Here is a 17,343-nt window from a genome sequence, read left to right as displayed (position 1 = left end):
TGGAGCAACTTGTGAATAAGTGGCTCTTACCTCTGTTCTTCTGTTTATTTTACTATTCAGTTTGTTAATAATATGATTTAATGAAAATATTTTGAAAGAAGAGACAAAATTTAATTTTTAAAAATTTAAGTCCACCTTTCAGACACAAATGAATTTGCTGTAATTTGTAAATGTAAAAATGGATGGCTCTTTCCATTATTATCTCTAAATATAAGAGGTTGATATAATCTAAGCTTTTTATCCACATGCAATATTACTTATATTCTTTATTAAAATTATTTTCTTTAAAAAAATTTAAGTACGATTACACAAAGAGGATAGGTATAATAAAATGACAAAAAGCAAGTAACAGACTAAAGTTTCTAGAAAAGATATGAAATGACTAAACATTTGAGATGGCAATATGTTTCCAGCTATTATCAAAAAGGAGAAAATCTCTTATTATAGAAAAGCTATACCTCAGGAACCCAAAATCTGTGAATATATAGACAGGACCCATATAGTATATTCACAGGTTGTAATATCAAAAGGAACAAGTAGTATAGAACCAGAAAGAATTCTGTATGTTATAATGACAAACACAACATTTAAAGGAGTTATTTGGTGCTGGGCATAGTGGCACACGCCTGTGATCCTAGCAGCTCTGGAGACTGAGACAGGAGGATTGCAAGTTCAAAGCCAGCCTCAGCAATGACGAGGCACTAAGCAATTCAGTGAGACCCTGTCTCTAAATAAAATACAAAATAGGGCTAGGGATGTGGCTTAGTGGTTGAGTGCTCCTGAGTTTAATCCCCAGTACCCCGCCAAAAAAGAAAGGAGTTATTTGTACTCCTCCCCATTTCCACCTATACACATTATTATAACCAACCTGGCTGTATTTCTTGATCAGCTCTTTTTGTTCCATAGCAATAGTCCATGCCCACAGACCACTGGTTTGCTTAGATCTATATCTTAAAACTTAGGCTACTCCTTTTTTTGTATGTCCCAGTCTGCTGCCACCTGTTCAAGGTCTCTTACCTATAAAGATGTCACAAATATGTCATAATCAACTCTTTATTTTACCAGTTGTCATGGCAACTTTAAAGTTTCCTTTCAACCTGGAGTTGCCACAAGAGAAAGTCAAATACAAGTTGAACATCAAGCCAAAAGAACACCTCAAACCTCCCAAAAGATTTATTTGAAATGCAAAATAAATTTGGCAGGCAATCATGATGTGAATCAAACCCGGAAATGATGGCCAAATTAACACCCTTCATCTCATATGTTCTTTTTTTTTTTTTAGTTGTGGATTAGTTTTTTAATTAATTAATTTTTAAAATTAATTAATTTTTAGTTTATTTATTTATATGTGGTGCTGAGGGTCTAACCCAGTGCCTCACACATGCTAGATAAGCACTCTACCACTAAGCTATCACATATGTTTTTGAGCTTCCCCTACACTAGGAAGCTCCTGAAAGTTAGGGATTCAACTAAATTATCTGACTTTAAGGAGTTAGGGATTGTATATGGTCAACAAATGATTCTTTGTTAGCTGTCCAAGGTGGTACAGTCCTTTAATCCCAGGGGCTCCTGAGGCTGAGGCTAGCCTCAGCAGTGGGTGAGGTGCTAAGGAATTCAGTGAGACCCCCATCTCTAAATAAAATACAAAAAACAAAATAGGGCTGGGGCTATAGCTCAGTGGCAAAGTACTTGCCTGGCATGCATGAAGCACTGGGTTCAATCCTCAGCACCACATAAAAATTAACAAATAAAGGCATTCTGTCCATCTACAACTACAAAAAAACATTAAAAAAAACTATTACAGGGCTGAGGCTGTGGCTCAGTGGTAGAGCACTTTCTTTGCAAGTGTGAAGCACTAGGTTCGATCCTAGCACCACAAACAAACAAACAAAAAACCCAAAGGCATTTTGTCTGTATACAACTTAAAAAAAAAACAACAACAACAACATAAAACAACCCTATTACAAGCCAGGTGTGCTGGTGTACACCTGTAATCTCAGTAGCTCAGGAGGCAGGAGGATCAGGAGTTCAAAGCTAGCCTCAGCAATAGCAAGGCACTAAGCAACTCAGTGAGACCCTGTCTCTATAAATAAAATACAAAATAGGGGTCTGGGGTTTACCTCAGTGGTAGAGCGCTTGCCTCACACATGTGAAGCTCAGTTCGATCCTAAGTACCACATTAAAATAAATAAAGCTATTGTGTCCATATTTTTTAAAAAAATTAAAAATAATAAAATACAAAATAGGGCTGGTGATGTGGGTCAGTGGTCAAGTGCCCCTAAGTTCAATCCCTGGTACACCCCCCCACCCCGCCAAAAAAAAAAAAACCTATTTACAGCCCAGCATGGTAGCACACTCCTGTATTCCCAGGAGCTGCTCAGGCCAAGGCCTGAGGATCACAAACTGAAAGCTCAGCAATTTAGCAAGGTCCTAAGCAACTCAGGGAAGGCAAGGTTAATATGGGACAACTGAAATGAAGAGTCAGGGAAAATTACTTTTGCTAAATTTTGAAACTAATTTCATAACTATTTTATGTCCTGTATTTTCTAGGTATGTATGATTAACACAATGCAATGGCCTTCTCACTCCCAGAGCCATTCTAGTGGTGAGGATTAAGTGAGAAAATATTTCTACAGCTGTTACAGTACAGAACTGTCTAGCACAGAGTAAGTGCTACATAGGTGTTACATAGGTGTTTGATAATTAATAAAGAAAAATTCCAGCACTCACACACTCGAGTTATGATTGTTAGGATTTTCGTATGCTTTACGAAGAAAAAAATTTTTTTCTATGTACATACAAATGGATGATCTAAAATATAAATCATCCCCTTCAGACAAGACCAAAAAAATCAAGGGATTTAAGAAATGAGCGGGAATCCCAGAGGTCGGAGTGTATAAATTGGGGACTAAATCTCGTGTCTCCCAGTTTCCCTTGAATATTGGTTCAAACTCCTGAAAGCTGCCGCTCCAGCATCTTCTAACTATTGGCTCTTTTCGAAATAGGGCGCCAGGGTCCCGCGGCCAATGCCATTGAGCAAGACGCCGGGCCCCCTGGAAACGCTCCTCCCTTTTAAAGGAGGGTCGAGGGGCGGGGCTGTCACGCATGCTCCGTGCCCGCGGGCCCATTGGAGAGGCCGCCGGGCGCGTGCGCAGGACCCGATGGGTTCCCGGACGCGGAAGAACTGGCCCCGCTGAGGCTCCCGCTTCCGAAGCGTGGGAGGCAGAAGAGACTGCAGGTTGTAGATTTTGGTCTTGGCCCCATCGGGTTCCCCCCGGGCCATTAGAACCCAAGAGAGGAAGAGGAGGCCCTGCGGCGGCGGCAGAGGGATCGAACCCCCAACCAGTCCTCGAGGCGGGAGGGGGGCAGGGACGGGCGAAGCTTCGATCTCAGGGCTGAGGAGCCTCCAGGGCTGTGTCCGGAGCATGGGGGGCTGGACCAAGTCCCCGAGTATGGGGAGCTGGAGCTACCGAAGTCTCCCTGCCAGGCCCTGCCCAACTGACAGGTCCTCGGTGTTACCGCTGCCCGGGCAACCGCGGCACCTGTAGCCAAGCCCCGCTGGTGGTCCTCAGCGGGAAAGATAGCAGCATGAGTTCCGCCGCTGCCTAGTTTCCTCCCCCTCCTTCTCGTCTTCCTCTGTGTCCCTTCCTCTCTCCTGTTTCCCACACCTCATCCTTATTTCCCGTCCCTGTGCTCTTCCCCCTGCCCTCTGTCTTCCTTACCCTTCCCCCTGTCATCCTCTCCCTTCCCTCATCCCCTCCCCCACCCCCTTCCTCCCTTCCCTCATCCTTCCCTCGCTCCCCATTCTTCCCCCTCCCCCTCCTTCCCCCATCTTCCCATTCCCCCATTTTTCCCTCCCCCATCCTCCTCTTTCCCCTTCTGCCCTGCTCCTCTTATCCTGTCCTGCATTTCCATCTAGCTTCTTTCCATCCCTTTTCTTCCTCCCTCCATCCTTGTCTTTCCTTCATCTCTCTCTTTTCCTCATCCTCTTTCTTGATTCTGTTACCCTCCAACAATCTCTCCATCCTTCTCCCCTCCCTCTCCACCAGCCTCCCTTCCTCATCAGCATCCTCCTTCCCTCCTCCTCTCCTACTTTTCTCCGCCCTTAGCCCCCGCCCCCAAGACTCCGCCCCTTAGCCCCCGCCCCCAGCTGCCAGTCCCCAGCAGCTCAGTCCTGCAGTGAGTCTTGGGAGCCCATAGCTAAGCACCAGGAGCTGAGCACTGCCCGCTGTGCCTACCTGCAAGTCTCCGACATGGCTCAGGAGAAAATGGAGCTGGACTTTGTGCCTGGTACATCTCATGGGGGCACCCTGAGGAGATCCAACAGTGCTCCCCTGATCCATGGGCTCAGGTGAGCAGAACTGGGGAGGATGGTATATGGGGTTAAGAAGCTTCTTGACCCCATGCAAACAATCTTCCTTCCCTAAAATGCAAGTTTGAGCTCATTTGGGCTGTCCAAACAGAGGGGTTGGGGACTTGTTTGCTTTACAGTGACTGGAGTCCCAAGGTGGAGTGAAAGTTTGACCTCAAACTCTGGGCCTTTTGAGGAAAAATAGCCACCCCCCACCTGGGGGTTGCCCCACTCTAAAAGAAATCACAGAAAGCTTCTGAAAGGTTGCTTGTCCTGGCTAATTTACACCAGGGAAAGTCAGACTGAACCCCTGGAACTAGGCTTGCAACTTGACACCTGTCTCTTAAGAGCTGCTATTTCTAAGCTTGGTTTAGGAACCCTGGCATTAACAGAGGTTTGCTTTAATAAATCACAATTTATCTAATAACTTCTAATTAAATGGTGTATTCATGTCATATTAAGTGATTTGGATTTGTTGAAATCTTTTTCAATTCTAAAACTGCCTGAAATGCATTTCAGTGAATTTTAAAAAAAAGGTTTCTAGTAACTTACATTAGTGAGAATAGAGGTTTGAGAAAATTATGGAAAGAGTCGATCCTTTAGATCCTTTAATTTTAGCGGCAGGGTCTTGTGTGATTTTTTTTTTAATAAGGCACTAGAGGGTCTATTTTTAAAGTAGAATCTTGTGATAGTGAAGGTTGGGTTGGCTCACCTCCTGAGCCTATTGCATTTCACTTTTATAAGTAGACAATTCATCTTAGGTAGAGATCCAATTTATGAGATCCTTTCAAAAAATGGCATTGGTCCAAAAAATGGAATGGGAATACAATTAGCCAAAAACATTAATCAAGCATAGTGAGGGCAAAGAAAGGGGTAATCCTTGTCTATTGAACCGATTATAACATCTGTATTTTGAGGGGGGGGGGAAAGAGGTTTACTTTTTTCTTTTATTAAATATAATTTTGAAACTGAAGGAATGATGGAGTGACTTTTTGTTTTATTTTATACTTTTAAGAATAAACTGTTTTTCCGGCTGGGGTTGTGGCTCAGTGGTAAAGCACTTGCCTAGCATGTGTGAAGCACTGGGTTCGATTCTCAGCACCACATGTAAATTAATGAAATAAAGGTCCATCAACAACTAAAAAAATTTAAAAAAAGAATAAGCTGTTTTCTCTTTTGGTTGTCTTTTAAATTCTGGTGATCAAGCAATTGCTAGATACTAGGGGGATCCTACTGACCTGCCTTTAGACATATGTAGGAAAAAACACACTGTTTTTTGAATAATGATTTAAGTACTTGGAAGGTAGCATGTGATGTGATAAAAGAAAAGGTAAGGAGACCAGGCCTGGTCCCAGTTTTTACTAACTAGCCACACTCACAAATGAGTCATTTAACCTTTTTGAGTGTTTTTTTTTCACTTAAAAATTAGGAGAGTAGAAATAGGCAATCTCAGTGGTCTTTTGAAGCTCATTCCAGTTCTGAAAATCCTTCTTGAACTCATTGTGGGCACAGCACTCTGCTAGGAACTGCAGAGATATTATATTAAAATAAATAAAGCACCTCTACACCAAGAAGTTTAAGACACAAGACACTTTTCTTTTGCAGCACTGGGGAACACATTTTTTTTGGTGGTGCTAGGGATTGAACCTGGGGCTTCACACATTAGGCAAGCATTCTACTACTGACTACATCCCCAGCCCTTTTTAATTTATTTTAGACAGATCTCACTATGTTGCCCTGGCTGGCCTTGAGCTGGCCTTGGGATCCTCCTGCCTCAGCCTGGTCACAGGGATTACAGGTGTGCACTACCCTGACTGGCTAATACTTTAATGAAAGGTAAAGTAGGGGCTGGGAGGCATAGCTCAGTGATGGAGCATCTGCTTAGTGTGCATGCAGGGCTGGGGATGTAGCCCAGTGGTAGTGTGCTTGTCTAACATGCCCAAGGCCCAGGGTTGATCCCCTGCATTGCAAAAAGGAAAAAAAAAGTTTCATTGGGCATGGTGGTGTATGAGCCCAGCAGTTCAAGACCAGCCTGGAGAAACGACCCTCTTTCAAAAAGAGAAGACGGAAAGAGATAAAGTAATGTGGGTGTCAAGAAGTATGTCATCTCCTAGTGTGTTCTTTGGGCTCACAGGAGGTAATGATTGCATTAGGTTTATGGAATGATGTGAGGCTTGTGCCCTGCCTGTATGAGGGCATGGTGTTTGAGGTGGGCATGGAAGGAGAGGAAGGATTCTGACAGATAGTGGTAGGAAGGAGAGCATGTGAGGCAGAAGAGGCCTCCTGAACAAAAAAATAGTGCAGGTACATTTATTTGAACATTGATTCTGAGGTAGGACACTTGCTTTGGGTGGTCGTGGGATATGTGCTGATATGGCTTCTCTTGTAGAACAAGGCTCAATGGCACATGCAGAAAATGGTGGTATTCGTGGTTCTCTGGGATATACAGATGAGCTGCTTCCATCCAAGGGGGGACCTGTTTGGGGGTATAGCTCTGACCAGAAGCAGCTGGAATGAACCAGTCTGTAGCTCCGCCCCACATTGCTCAGAGCTGCCCCCCAACCACTGAGGAGATCAGTATCTTGGCAAACCTGTAATCCCCAGCACACCAGTCAGGCAGCTCTGCCAGGAGGACTGAGGATCCTCTGGAAGAAAGGAGGAACCATTGAATATTTCACTGTGAACTACGGAATTGATGCTAACATATTTGGAAGATCTTTCTCTAGAAGACATTAATTGTTTTATTTTTACTTTTCAGTGACCTTTCACAGGTTTTTCAGCCTTACACATTTAGAACTCGGAGGAATAGCACAACAATTATGAGTCGTCACAGTTTGGTAAGTATCAAAGTAAGTATCGGAAGTGATTTGGATTGGAGACAATACTTCCAAATATAGTTCTTCCTGGAAATTATGTGCTATGCACAATTGGTTTTAGAGATTTATTTTAACTGTCTTGTTTACTACTTTTGCTCTGGCCATTCAGCTTTGGTACAATTGCTGTGGACTTTTGTATTTTAAAAATTTATTTATTGTTATTTATCACTGCTTGCATCACAGTTGTGAGATAAGTCCGGATTAACTTCTAATTATAGCTGAGAATAGTGGTCTTTATTTGTCCTAGGATGTAAAAATCACTTACACAAAGTGTTTGTTTCTGACACTTATCTGTCAGATGATGCTGATTGTGATTGTTCTCTATGGCCAGAGGTGCTGTGTTGGAGATCACCTTATTAGATGGTTGGTCCAGTAGAAATTATAAGGTTTTTGTATGGTAGCACTTCACATATAGAGCTCACTCTTCCATCAGCTTCAGTGCTCTGGAAGACATCTGAGATGTAAGCACACAGACATCTAAATGGCTGAACTAGATTTCCAGTCTGTTCACAAAGGTTCATCGGTTTATTTATAGGAGAGCCTCTCTGACCTCTGAATCATTTAAAATTTATGCACAATTATAATAAGCTTCCAACCCAGTAGCATATGAGAAGCAGCAAATCAGAAGAGTTACATTTGTGTTAAAGGTATACTAATAGCTGCTAGTGAGGGAGGAAAAGGAAAAACTGAAAAACAGAAATTATTAAAAACAAAAGTTTGTGACTTGGCAGAAGGACTAAGAGCCTGTTGATACTCCCTGAGGGTTTCACTTGTATAAAGCAGTATAGTGACGTTCTTAAGGATCCCTGGGTCATTAGCCTTTTCTTAAATTCCAGTAATACCTATGTTTGTATGGTATTTTACACTTTGCAAGGTACTTTCAGGCATTTAATTCTTACAACAACCCCTCTGAAGTAGGCAGAGCAAAAGATGCTTTTGCCAATGAAAAGCAGCAACAGTTAAGACTCAAATCACACAATAGTAAGTGGCAGAGCTGGGATTAGAGTAGAAATCTTTCGGTGTCATTCCATTTGGTGTACTCCGAGAAAGGGGTAAATATAACACATTTTTGAGAGATTTTCAGCTGAAATGGCTCAAAATACTTAAAGGGGGAGATGTTAGCTATCTAGAGATTTGATTCGCTTCACCTCCTTCCCTGAGGATATTAGGAAATTTAAGTATTTTTACTGACTACTTGAGAAATATTTTTACATGTTATACAGCTGTGCACCTGATAAGAGTAGCACAGAAAAGAAGGGGAAAATGAATTTGCCTCTGTACACTTCACTTGCCTCTTTTGTTTTGTTTTTGTGGTGCTGGGGATTGAACCCAAGGCCTTGTGCATGGGAGGCAAGCACTCTACCCACTGAGATGTATCCCCGCCCCGCTTGCCTCTTTTGTAAGATGTGCAGATTCTTAACAATTCCGGTCTAGGCTCATCTCTCACACTGACAAATACCCTTTGCTCTGGCTGTCCCCAAATACCTTATTTTCTGAAGAAATTCTGGTGATTCACTGCTTTTGCTTGATCATTTTGCTACTGTATCCTACCCCTCCTTTCTAGCTTTCTGGTCCTTCAGAACCCACTTTAATTCTTATATCTCTTGTGCACAGGCATCCTCAACTATCATGATATCAATTACACTGTATGCATTATATCACAGTATACTCTGTACATTTTTTTAAAGATGGGGGGGAGAGAGAGAGAGAGAGAATTTTTTAATATTTATTTTTCAGTTTTAGTTTATGTGGTGCTGAGGATCGAACCCAGTGCTCCGCGCATGCCAGACGAGCGTGTTACTCCTTGAGCCACATCCCCAGCCCTCTGTACATTTTTTTTCCAGCTGTAACTCCAGATAGGATCCAAAGAGGAGTTTTGCAATCTCTTGTCTGCGTCATATGGAGGTTTCCTTTACCCTTCTGTGTTAGCCTCTTAAAGCACTGCATCAACCTTGAAAGGGCGATGCTGTGTAAATCTTAATGAACTTCTGTGTGTCCCATAGTAACCTGCAGAGAGTGAAATGTTGGCGAATGACATGGAAAGAAACGGACGGTGAGAGAGGTGGGGAAAAGCAGAGTCTTAATGATTTTAACTGACTGGGTATAAGGGCAGGAAGGAGGACTCCCAAGTGACTGAAATTTTTTTTCGTGACCCTGGGAATGGTAATGAGGAATAGAGAAATTGAAAGAATTGAAGGTTTGGGGGGGAAGCGGATGAATTTCCTTGGGGATATGTGGGGTTTGAGGTGCCACTGGCTCCATGCTGTTCTCCAAAGCCATATTCTAAATCTGTTTGATTTTAGACTGCTGGTGTACTGTCTCACCACTTTCTCTTCTAACTGATGACCCTTCTTACTTTACAGAGAAGACAGTCACGTATCTTGTATAAATGTCAACTTTCTTCTCCTTAAAATGCCTTTATCATCACGTAGGATGCTTTTCCCTGATGGTTCTTACATTTTCTGACTCTCCTGTCACTTCACTATTATCTCCTCTGTCTTGTGCCATCAGTCTTTTCCTCCCACTTTCTTCTCCCAACTCACATCTAATATGGGGAAAACAAAATGTTTTCTTTTTGTAGGTCTCTCCTTTCTTTCCCAGGGCTCCTTTTCAAAGCATAATTGACATTCAGCTGCCTGCAGTTCCTTGTCTCCTGATTTATTCTCAATTTGTAATCTTAATACTCCTACCACAACTCTGTTAAAAAAACTGTCCTTGAAAATGTCACCAATGCCCACTTAAGTTGCCAGTGTCCAGCGGTTCATTCCTTATCCCACCTTAGCTCTTTGCTTTCCTTTGCATCATTAGCCAGTACCTCCTTAAATCTCCTGGCTTTTCATTTTCCAACTGATACATTACTCTTGTTTCTGATTCTGGACACAGCTTTGCTGTTCTCTTTCTGGTCCACTGTTCTAGTTCTGTCTAAAATTAACAAGTTATAATGTAGATGTAGCATCTGCATTTCTGACTGGCCACAGTCTGGTTGTCAGCTTTCTTTGGTTCTCTGACTGACATGTGTGTGCTCTTCCACGTTTGCCTGTTAGAGTCTCTCTGCCTTATCTGCTTGCCTAGTAGCTTCGCATTGTTCAGATGACCTTATTAAGTGCTCATCAGTAAATACTTATTACTTTCATAACAGGAAAAAAAGAACTTTTAAAAAGGATTTCACTGGTGAAGTTTTTCTCTTTTCAAAACCTAGGAGAGAAAAAAGAAAGGTATGGTAATGAAGGGATATCATTTGAGGTAAAAATCATATTTCAGTGGATAATACTTGAAAATTTTACTTGAATTAGCTTTTTCCTAAAATAAACATTTTATACCAATCACTACATTCCTATTCAAAAGTTTTAATGGCATAGGACCTCTTAAACAGGATAATTGTTTTATTTGGTTTTGTAGTGTTAAAGATTCACTTGCATTTCTTAGGGAATGAATTACAGTTGTTTACCTTATGGCTATTAAAACTAAGATCTGTTGATATGAATTGTATCTGATATTTTGTGGCCAGATTGTGATTATTTTGAAGGAACATAATTTGGCCCCCAAATCATTTTAGCTTTGTGTTATTAAAAGGGGGAGGATCTAAGGGAAATCAACAGTTATTTTAAAGGTGTACCTTGCATTTCCACAATGCTTTTTCTTTGGTAAGATTTGTGGTGGTAGCATTATTGATTAAATCCCAGCGTTGATTTAGGTCATAGAAGCAAAATCTTACTGTAGTCTTTTTGAGAACATTAATCATAGACAAACTATTACACTGTGCTTGTTAGCCTGTTTTTCTCTGTGTGTACATTGGTAATAAAAAATAACATTGTTTTTTTTCCATTTTCATATGTTCCTTATTTTAGATAAGGGGGGTAATGGATATTTCCATGGTCAAGAGTGTTTTTCCCCTGCATTTATACAGCTCTACACTCATTTGGGAAAAGTGCTAAAGTCAGTGCCTGTCTAGCAACAGATGGTGCTTTGAGGTTGGACACCTGGTGTACTTTCTAAAGACTGAATGTACTGCCTCTAGTGCATTAATGTTCAGGATTTATTAGAGCTGAATTTCTAAGAAGAATATGAAAAATTATCTAGAAAGAGGTTGGTACACCAATAATGACAGCAGACTGCTGCTTTGTGATTCAGAAAATAGTAAATGTTTACTTTTTCTTTCCAGTTGCTGTCATCTTCACCTAATCGTATTCCTAGTAGCAGACTGCTTCAAATCAAAAGGGTAAATTTTACTTACTAGCTCAGATCTGAAGTTTTTTGGATTTTACATTTTGATTTTGATTTTCAAGACTTAAATATTAGCCGGGCGTGGTGGCACACGTCTGTAATCCCAGCGGCTCGGGAGGCTGAGGCAGGAGGATCGCAAGTTCAAAGCCAGCCTCAGCAACTTGGCGAGGCCCTAAGCAATTTAGCGAGACCTTGTCTCAAAAAGGGCTGGGGGTGTGGCTCAGTGGTTAAGCACCTCTGGGTTTAATCCCCGGCACCCCCAAAAAAATAAAAATAAAAAAGAGACTTAAATCTTAAAAATGGGCCAGGATGCAATTCTGGGTAGTTGGAGACAGATTAAAAATTTTCCAAGTTTGCAGATAAAATAGACATGTGGCATGGTTGACAGGCTTAGAACGTTAATTCTGCTCCCTTGTGATTCTGTCAAATGAGGTAGAGAAGTCTTTTGATTTTATTTGAAATAGAGAACGGTGTGGATGAAAATTCTATTTTTTTTTTTACATTTGTCCTTGTAGGAAGAAGGCCTGGATATGATGAATAGAGAAACTGCACATGAGAGGTTAGTGCTTTGAAAGAGCAGGGCCTACTCTGATATGTCTTGTTTGTAAACACTAATGGCTTTGCTTTGTTTGTTTTAGGGAAGTGCAAACTGCAATGCAGATAAGCCAATCATGGGATGAGAGCTTGAGTCTGGTAAAGTTTTCCCATGTTTGCTTGTTTTTTTATTTTTTAAAAATCTTGCTGGGTGTGGTGGTGCATGCCCTGGAGGCTAAGACAGGAAGATAGCAGGTTCAAAGCTAGCCTCAGCAACTTAGCAAGGCTGGAAGCAACCTAGCAAGACCCTGTCTCAAAATAAAAAATAAAAAGGGATGGCGATGTGGCTCGGTGGTTAAATGCCCTTGGGTTCAATCCCTGATACCCTCTCCCCCCCCACACACACACAAAAAAAACTTTATGTGTTGTTCATTGGCTTTGTTAATTTTTTCATATGCCTCTGTCCTTTCTACTTCTAAATTGATAAATTGATTCTTGTTTTTAATCTCTGTTCTCCCAGCAGAGTAATATTGGAGGCCCTACATTTCTATTCTTAAAATGTAAATGTATTATAGTAGTAAATGAGAGCTGTGGTGTCCTGAATTGTTATGAGGAGATAATACTTTATGTTTACAGAGTGATAGTGATTTTGACAAGTCGGAGAAATTATATTCTCCTAAGAGGATTGACTTTACTCCAGTTTCTCCAGCACCTTCACCCACCCGAGGATTTGGAAAGGTAGGATCATTGACAAGATATGAGCTATCTTTTACACAGTGTTTACTCTCTAAAACATATGTATACAAATCATCTCACTTTTAAAGTATCTAATAACTTCAGGGGAAAATCAGTGAAAACCTATGATAGCAATTTCAAAAAAATGTATATATATGTATATTTCACACATAGAGAGCTAAGTAATTTTGAGGACATTATTTCTGTCATTTTCAAAAGAACTTTCTGAAGATTGGAACACTAGAAATATTTTAATATTAAATATATTTTTCTAGCAATGCTTTTCACCATCCCTACAAATGTTTGTGAGTAGCAGTGGGTTGCCACCAAGTCCTGTTCCTAATCCAAGACGGTTTTCCAGGTAAGTGAACTTTCTCCCCAGTATTTTATTGTGGAACTTTTGTAGCATGTAGCAAAACTGAAAGAATTTCACAGAGAATACCCATAAGTGCACCACTATTATTCTGCCACTAACAGTTTACCAGATTCCAATTTTTGATACTCAGTGCTGATTTATATTTAGAGGGGACACACACACACACACACACACACACACACACACACACACAGAGTTCACCCTTCTTAATTTTTTTTTCCTTTATAAACTTTTCTGTATTTTTTATTGATGCATTATAGTTATACCTAATGATGGGATTTATTGTTATACATTCACACATGTACACAATATAACACTGTAATTTGGCCAGTATCACTCCCTAGCTTTTTTTTTTTTTTTTGTGGGGAGTGGGTACTGAGGATTGAACCCAGGGCTACTTAACCACTGAGCCAATCCCCAGCCCTGTTTTGTTTTTTATTTAGAGACAGGGTTTCACTGAGTTACTTAGTGCCTTGCCATTCCTGAGGCTGGCTTTCAACTCATAATCCTCCTGCCTCAACCTCCCAAGCCACTGGGATTACAGGCATGCACCACTGCGCCCAGCTTAATTTATCCTTTTTTTTAGGGAAAAAAATTAAGATTATAGACCAGTAATGGCACATGCCTATAATCCCAGCTACTCAAGAAGCTAATGAGGCAGGAATATAATAATGGTCCACCTGTGCTTTTTTAAAAATTTTTTTTTAGTTGTCAGTGAACCTTTATTATTTTATTTATTTTTATGTAGTGCTGAGAATTGAACCCAGTGCCTCACACATGCTAGGCAAGGGCTCTACCTACCACTGAGCCACAACCCCAGCCCCCACCTTATGCTTTGAATATGGTCCTTGCTGCTCTGCCACTGAGGCTTATTTTTAAATGGACATGTTTTTCTTTCTTTTTTGGTACCAGGATTGAACTCAGGGGCACTGAACCAGTGAGCAACATCCCCAGCCCTTTTTTATATTTTATTTAGAGACAGGGTCTCGCTGAGTTGCTTAGTGGTTTCCTAAGTTGCCGAGGCTGGCTTTGAACTCAGCTTTCTGATTACAGATGTTCCCCAGGCCATGTTTTTCTCTTCTTCTTTTCCCTTTCCCTCTCCCTGACCTAGCATGTGTGAGGTCTTGAATTCAGTCCTTAGTATCTCTCTCTCTCTCTCTCTCTCACACACACACACACACACACAAACAAACAAGTTTGTCAGAAACTAAATAACTTTTTAAATAATGTTTCTTTTTTGTTAAGCTGTTATGGGTGTTTTGTCCTCTGGAATTAATTTTAAAAAATGGCTTAAGGGCTGGGGATGTGGCTCAAGCGGTAACATGCTCACCTGGCATGCGCGGGGCGCTGGGTTCGATCCTCAGCACCACATAAAAATAAAATAAAGATGTTGTGTCCACTGAAAACTGAAAAATAAATATTAAAAAATTTTTTAAAAAGGCTTAAAATGCTGTCATTCCAGATTGCATGTTCTGGATCAAATCATGTATTGACATTTCAGTTATTCAGTCTAGTGACAAAAGCGCTTTCCATTTCTACCTACATGACTGCCAATTTTGCTTGCTTATTTGATGAGCTATAATACTGTTTATCTTGCATCTGTTAGAAGAACTTCACCTTATTCTGTTTGCTTATTCATCAAAGCAGGAGGAGTCAGAGTCCAGTCAAGTGCATTAGGCCCAGTGTTCTTGGTCCTCTTAAAAGAAAAGGTATGTAGCAATATAGTGACAGTGGTTGAAAATACTGTATATGTATTTATAACTGCAAAGAGAGTGGCTCTTAAATGTTCTTAAAAACTTACAAAAGGTAAGTAAGTGAAGTGATAGAGGTAACTGACTTGATTGAATTATTAACTGCCTTATTTCACAATAAGTACATGTCAAATCATCAGATTTCATAATTTTAATATATGCAATTTTATTTGGCAATTATACCTCAATAAACCTGGGGGGGAAAGAAGGGATGTATCACATTTCTAGTATTAAAGTCATCCACGCCTAAATTAAAAACTGGAATTCTTATCTGAAGTGAGCTCACAGCATTGCTCTCCTTTTTTTCTAAAGAAATGTCAAGTATTCCCACTGTACACTTGGTCTACTGAGAGTAAATTTTGTAAATTAGCTATTTGATACTGTTTATATTTTCTTACACTTCCAATCTGAATTTTATTCATATGTTTATGGTATATATTCCAAAAATATTGCCTCTCAGTGATCTTAATGTAAAAGAGATGCATTGTGGAAGTATGATAATGTCATAGCAAATATATCTGTAAAAATGCTATATGCTCAAATGTAAGGTGAGATCCACCCCCGTCACCATATTATATATACCTCAGCAAAGCAAGAATTGCCATATATTCAGGTCTATAGAGTTTTCCATGTAATTGGGTACTCTCTTTAATTACCTTATTTTCAGTCATGAAGCACTAAAGTGGTGTCAATCAATACTAATTTTAGATGCATGTATAAGGCACCTGAAGGCAGGCATATTTTTTGTTTTTTAAATTTTTGTTACTTGGGATGGAACCCAGGGGCACTTAACCATTGAGCCACATCCCCAGCACTTTTTAATATTTTATTTAGAGACAGGGTCTCACTAAGTTGCTGAGGCTGACCTTGAACTCATGATCCTCCTGCCTCAGCCACCAGCCCCAACCCATCTTTTTTTAAACAAAGGCAAATTTAACAGGCATCATCCATTAATCCTGGGGATATGAGCATGTGATTGTAAATATCAGATGGCATTTTAAAGAAGAGTTTTCACAAGGGCTTTTGAAAAGCAATTGATTAAGGGCTGGGGTTGTGGCTCAGTGGTAGAGTGCTTGCCTAGCATACATGAGGCACTGGGTTCCATCTTCAGCACCACATAAAAATAAATAAATAAAATAAAGGTATTATGTCCATCTACAACAACAAAATTTTAAAAAGCAATTGATTAAGTAGTTCTTTGTGGAAATTATTCTTCATGGCCAATGAACAAATCAATTCTACTTATATTGGGGAACTGATACTTGGGGTTTGGTGAAATCTTTCCAGCCATAGGGTCACACACAGATGCAAAAAGTACTATATTTGAGACAACTTAAAACTAAAGATGATGTGATATAGAAAATAGATCCTTATATGGTGATAATATTTATATTTAACAAATACGTTTTATAAACAGTCTTTAATCTTACAAGAGTGATGTACAATTCTAGGAACATTCTCAGGCAATTAAGTAGAAATGATACTTGAAAATAAAACTATGATTATTAACTTAAATTTTGTTGCAGGAAGTTAATGGATTACTATGGTTGTCAGTTTTGTAGCTATTCCAAGATAAACCAGCAGATGGAGGGATTCTTTGCAAAATAGGGTTGAAGTTTTGTGCTAGTAAAGTGAAGTTGAAAGCCCCAGCATTTTTTTTTTTTTAAAGCTACATGTTAAAACATGGGGGAGGGGTGGAGAAATAAAAATATTAACTTTCTGAATTTTAATAATTTTCAGAATAGTTCTAGAGGAAGGATAACATGAATTGATGGAAAATACGGAAAAAGTGAATGTTCGATTTGTTTTTCTTCATAAAAATCTTGTACAGTTTTAAGTTCAAAACTTAAGTTCATTATTAAATTTACTTATTTCCTACTGGGTTTATAGATAGCACCATGAATTAAAATGTCTATAACATTTCATTTTCAAACCGGGGCTGGGAATGTAGCTCAGTCATAGAGTGCTTACCTAATATGTGCCAAGCCCTGGGTTCCATCCCCCACACCATGGAAAGAAAAGGTGGGGACAGATGCAATGCAGTTAGCCACCTGTAATCCCAGCTATTCCGGAAGCTTGCAAATTCAAGGCCAGCCTTGGCAATTTAGTGAGACTCTGCCTCAAAATAAAAAAAAATAAATAAAAGGGACTGGGTGGTAAAGTGCCCCTGGGTTCAGTCCCTAGTACCAAAAAAATAAAATGTCATTTTCAAAGAAGTGCATGTTTTAAATGAAAGCACACCTTTTTTGAAAAGGGGCATTTTCTGCCTGATTCAGAGTTGTAAGACAACCCTACTACTTGGTGGCAAAATGTTTAGCATTATTTCTTTTGGTGCCAAGTTTTACTGTTATCATTTCTGAAAACATCTATAGGATTAATTTAGCGTTACGATACCAAATTTGAGAACTGAAAAATAGTTGCTTTTAATTGCACATGTACTTTAAAACTTGTATTTTTAAAATATTTTTAGTTATAGGTAGACATGATACCTTTATT

At 39.9% G+C, this 17,343-nt stretch overlaps 1 protein-coding gene and 1 non-coding gene across 22 annotated transcripts in view; one reads left to right on the top strand and one right to left on the bottom strand.

Moving 5' to 3' along the window:
* The first annotated feature begins 3,150 nt into the window (after positions 1–3,150).
* Pabir2 (PABIR family member 2) overlaps positions 3,151–17,343 on the top strand; it is a 43,307-nt gene continuing 29,114 nt past the window's right edge. For 11 of the 21 annotated variants that reach the window (XR_003584412.2, XR_003584406.2, XR_003584407.2 and 8 more), the window contains exons 1-8: positions 3,151–4,351; positions 7,110–7,200; positions 11,390–11,446; positions 11,967–12,010; positions 12,090–12,144; positions 12,622–12,723; positions 12,996–13,081; positions 14,741–14,805. Coding sequence is in view for 17 of the 21 variants with exons in the window: in XM_027946983.2 (XP_027802784.1) it covers positions 4,254–4,351; positions 7,110–7,200; positions 11,390–11,446; positions 11,967–12,010; positions 12,090–12,144; positions 12,622–12,723; positions 12,996–13,081; positions 14,741–14,805 (598 nt within the window). In the remaining 4 variants the exon portion in view is untranslated. The other 10 variants (XM_027946973.2, XM_071606742.1, XM_027946977.2 and 7 more) reach the window with 5 other exon arrangements.
* LOC114101873 (small nucleolar RNA SNORA26) lies at positions 9,070–9,191 on the bottom strand. Its single transcript, XR_003584418.1, has one exon. It is a non-coding gene; the product is annotated as a small nucleolar RNA SNORA26 (small nucleolar RNA).

This window comes from Marmota flaviventris, chromosome X (genome assembly GCF_047511675.1).
Source record: "Marmota flaviventris isolate mMarFla1 chromosome X, mMarFla1.hap1, whole genome shotgun sequence".
Lineage (NCBI taxonomy): Eukaryota > Metazoa > Chordata > Mammalia > Rodentia > Sciuridae > Marmota > Marmota flaviventris.
This window is presented reverse-complemented; position numbering and strand designations above follow the sequence as displayed.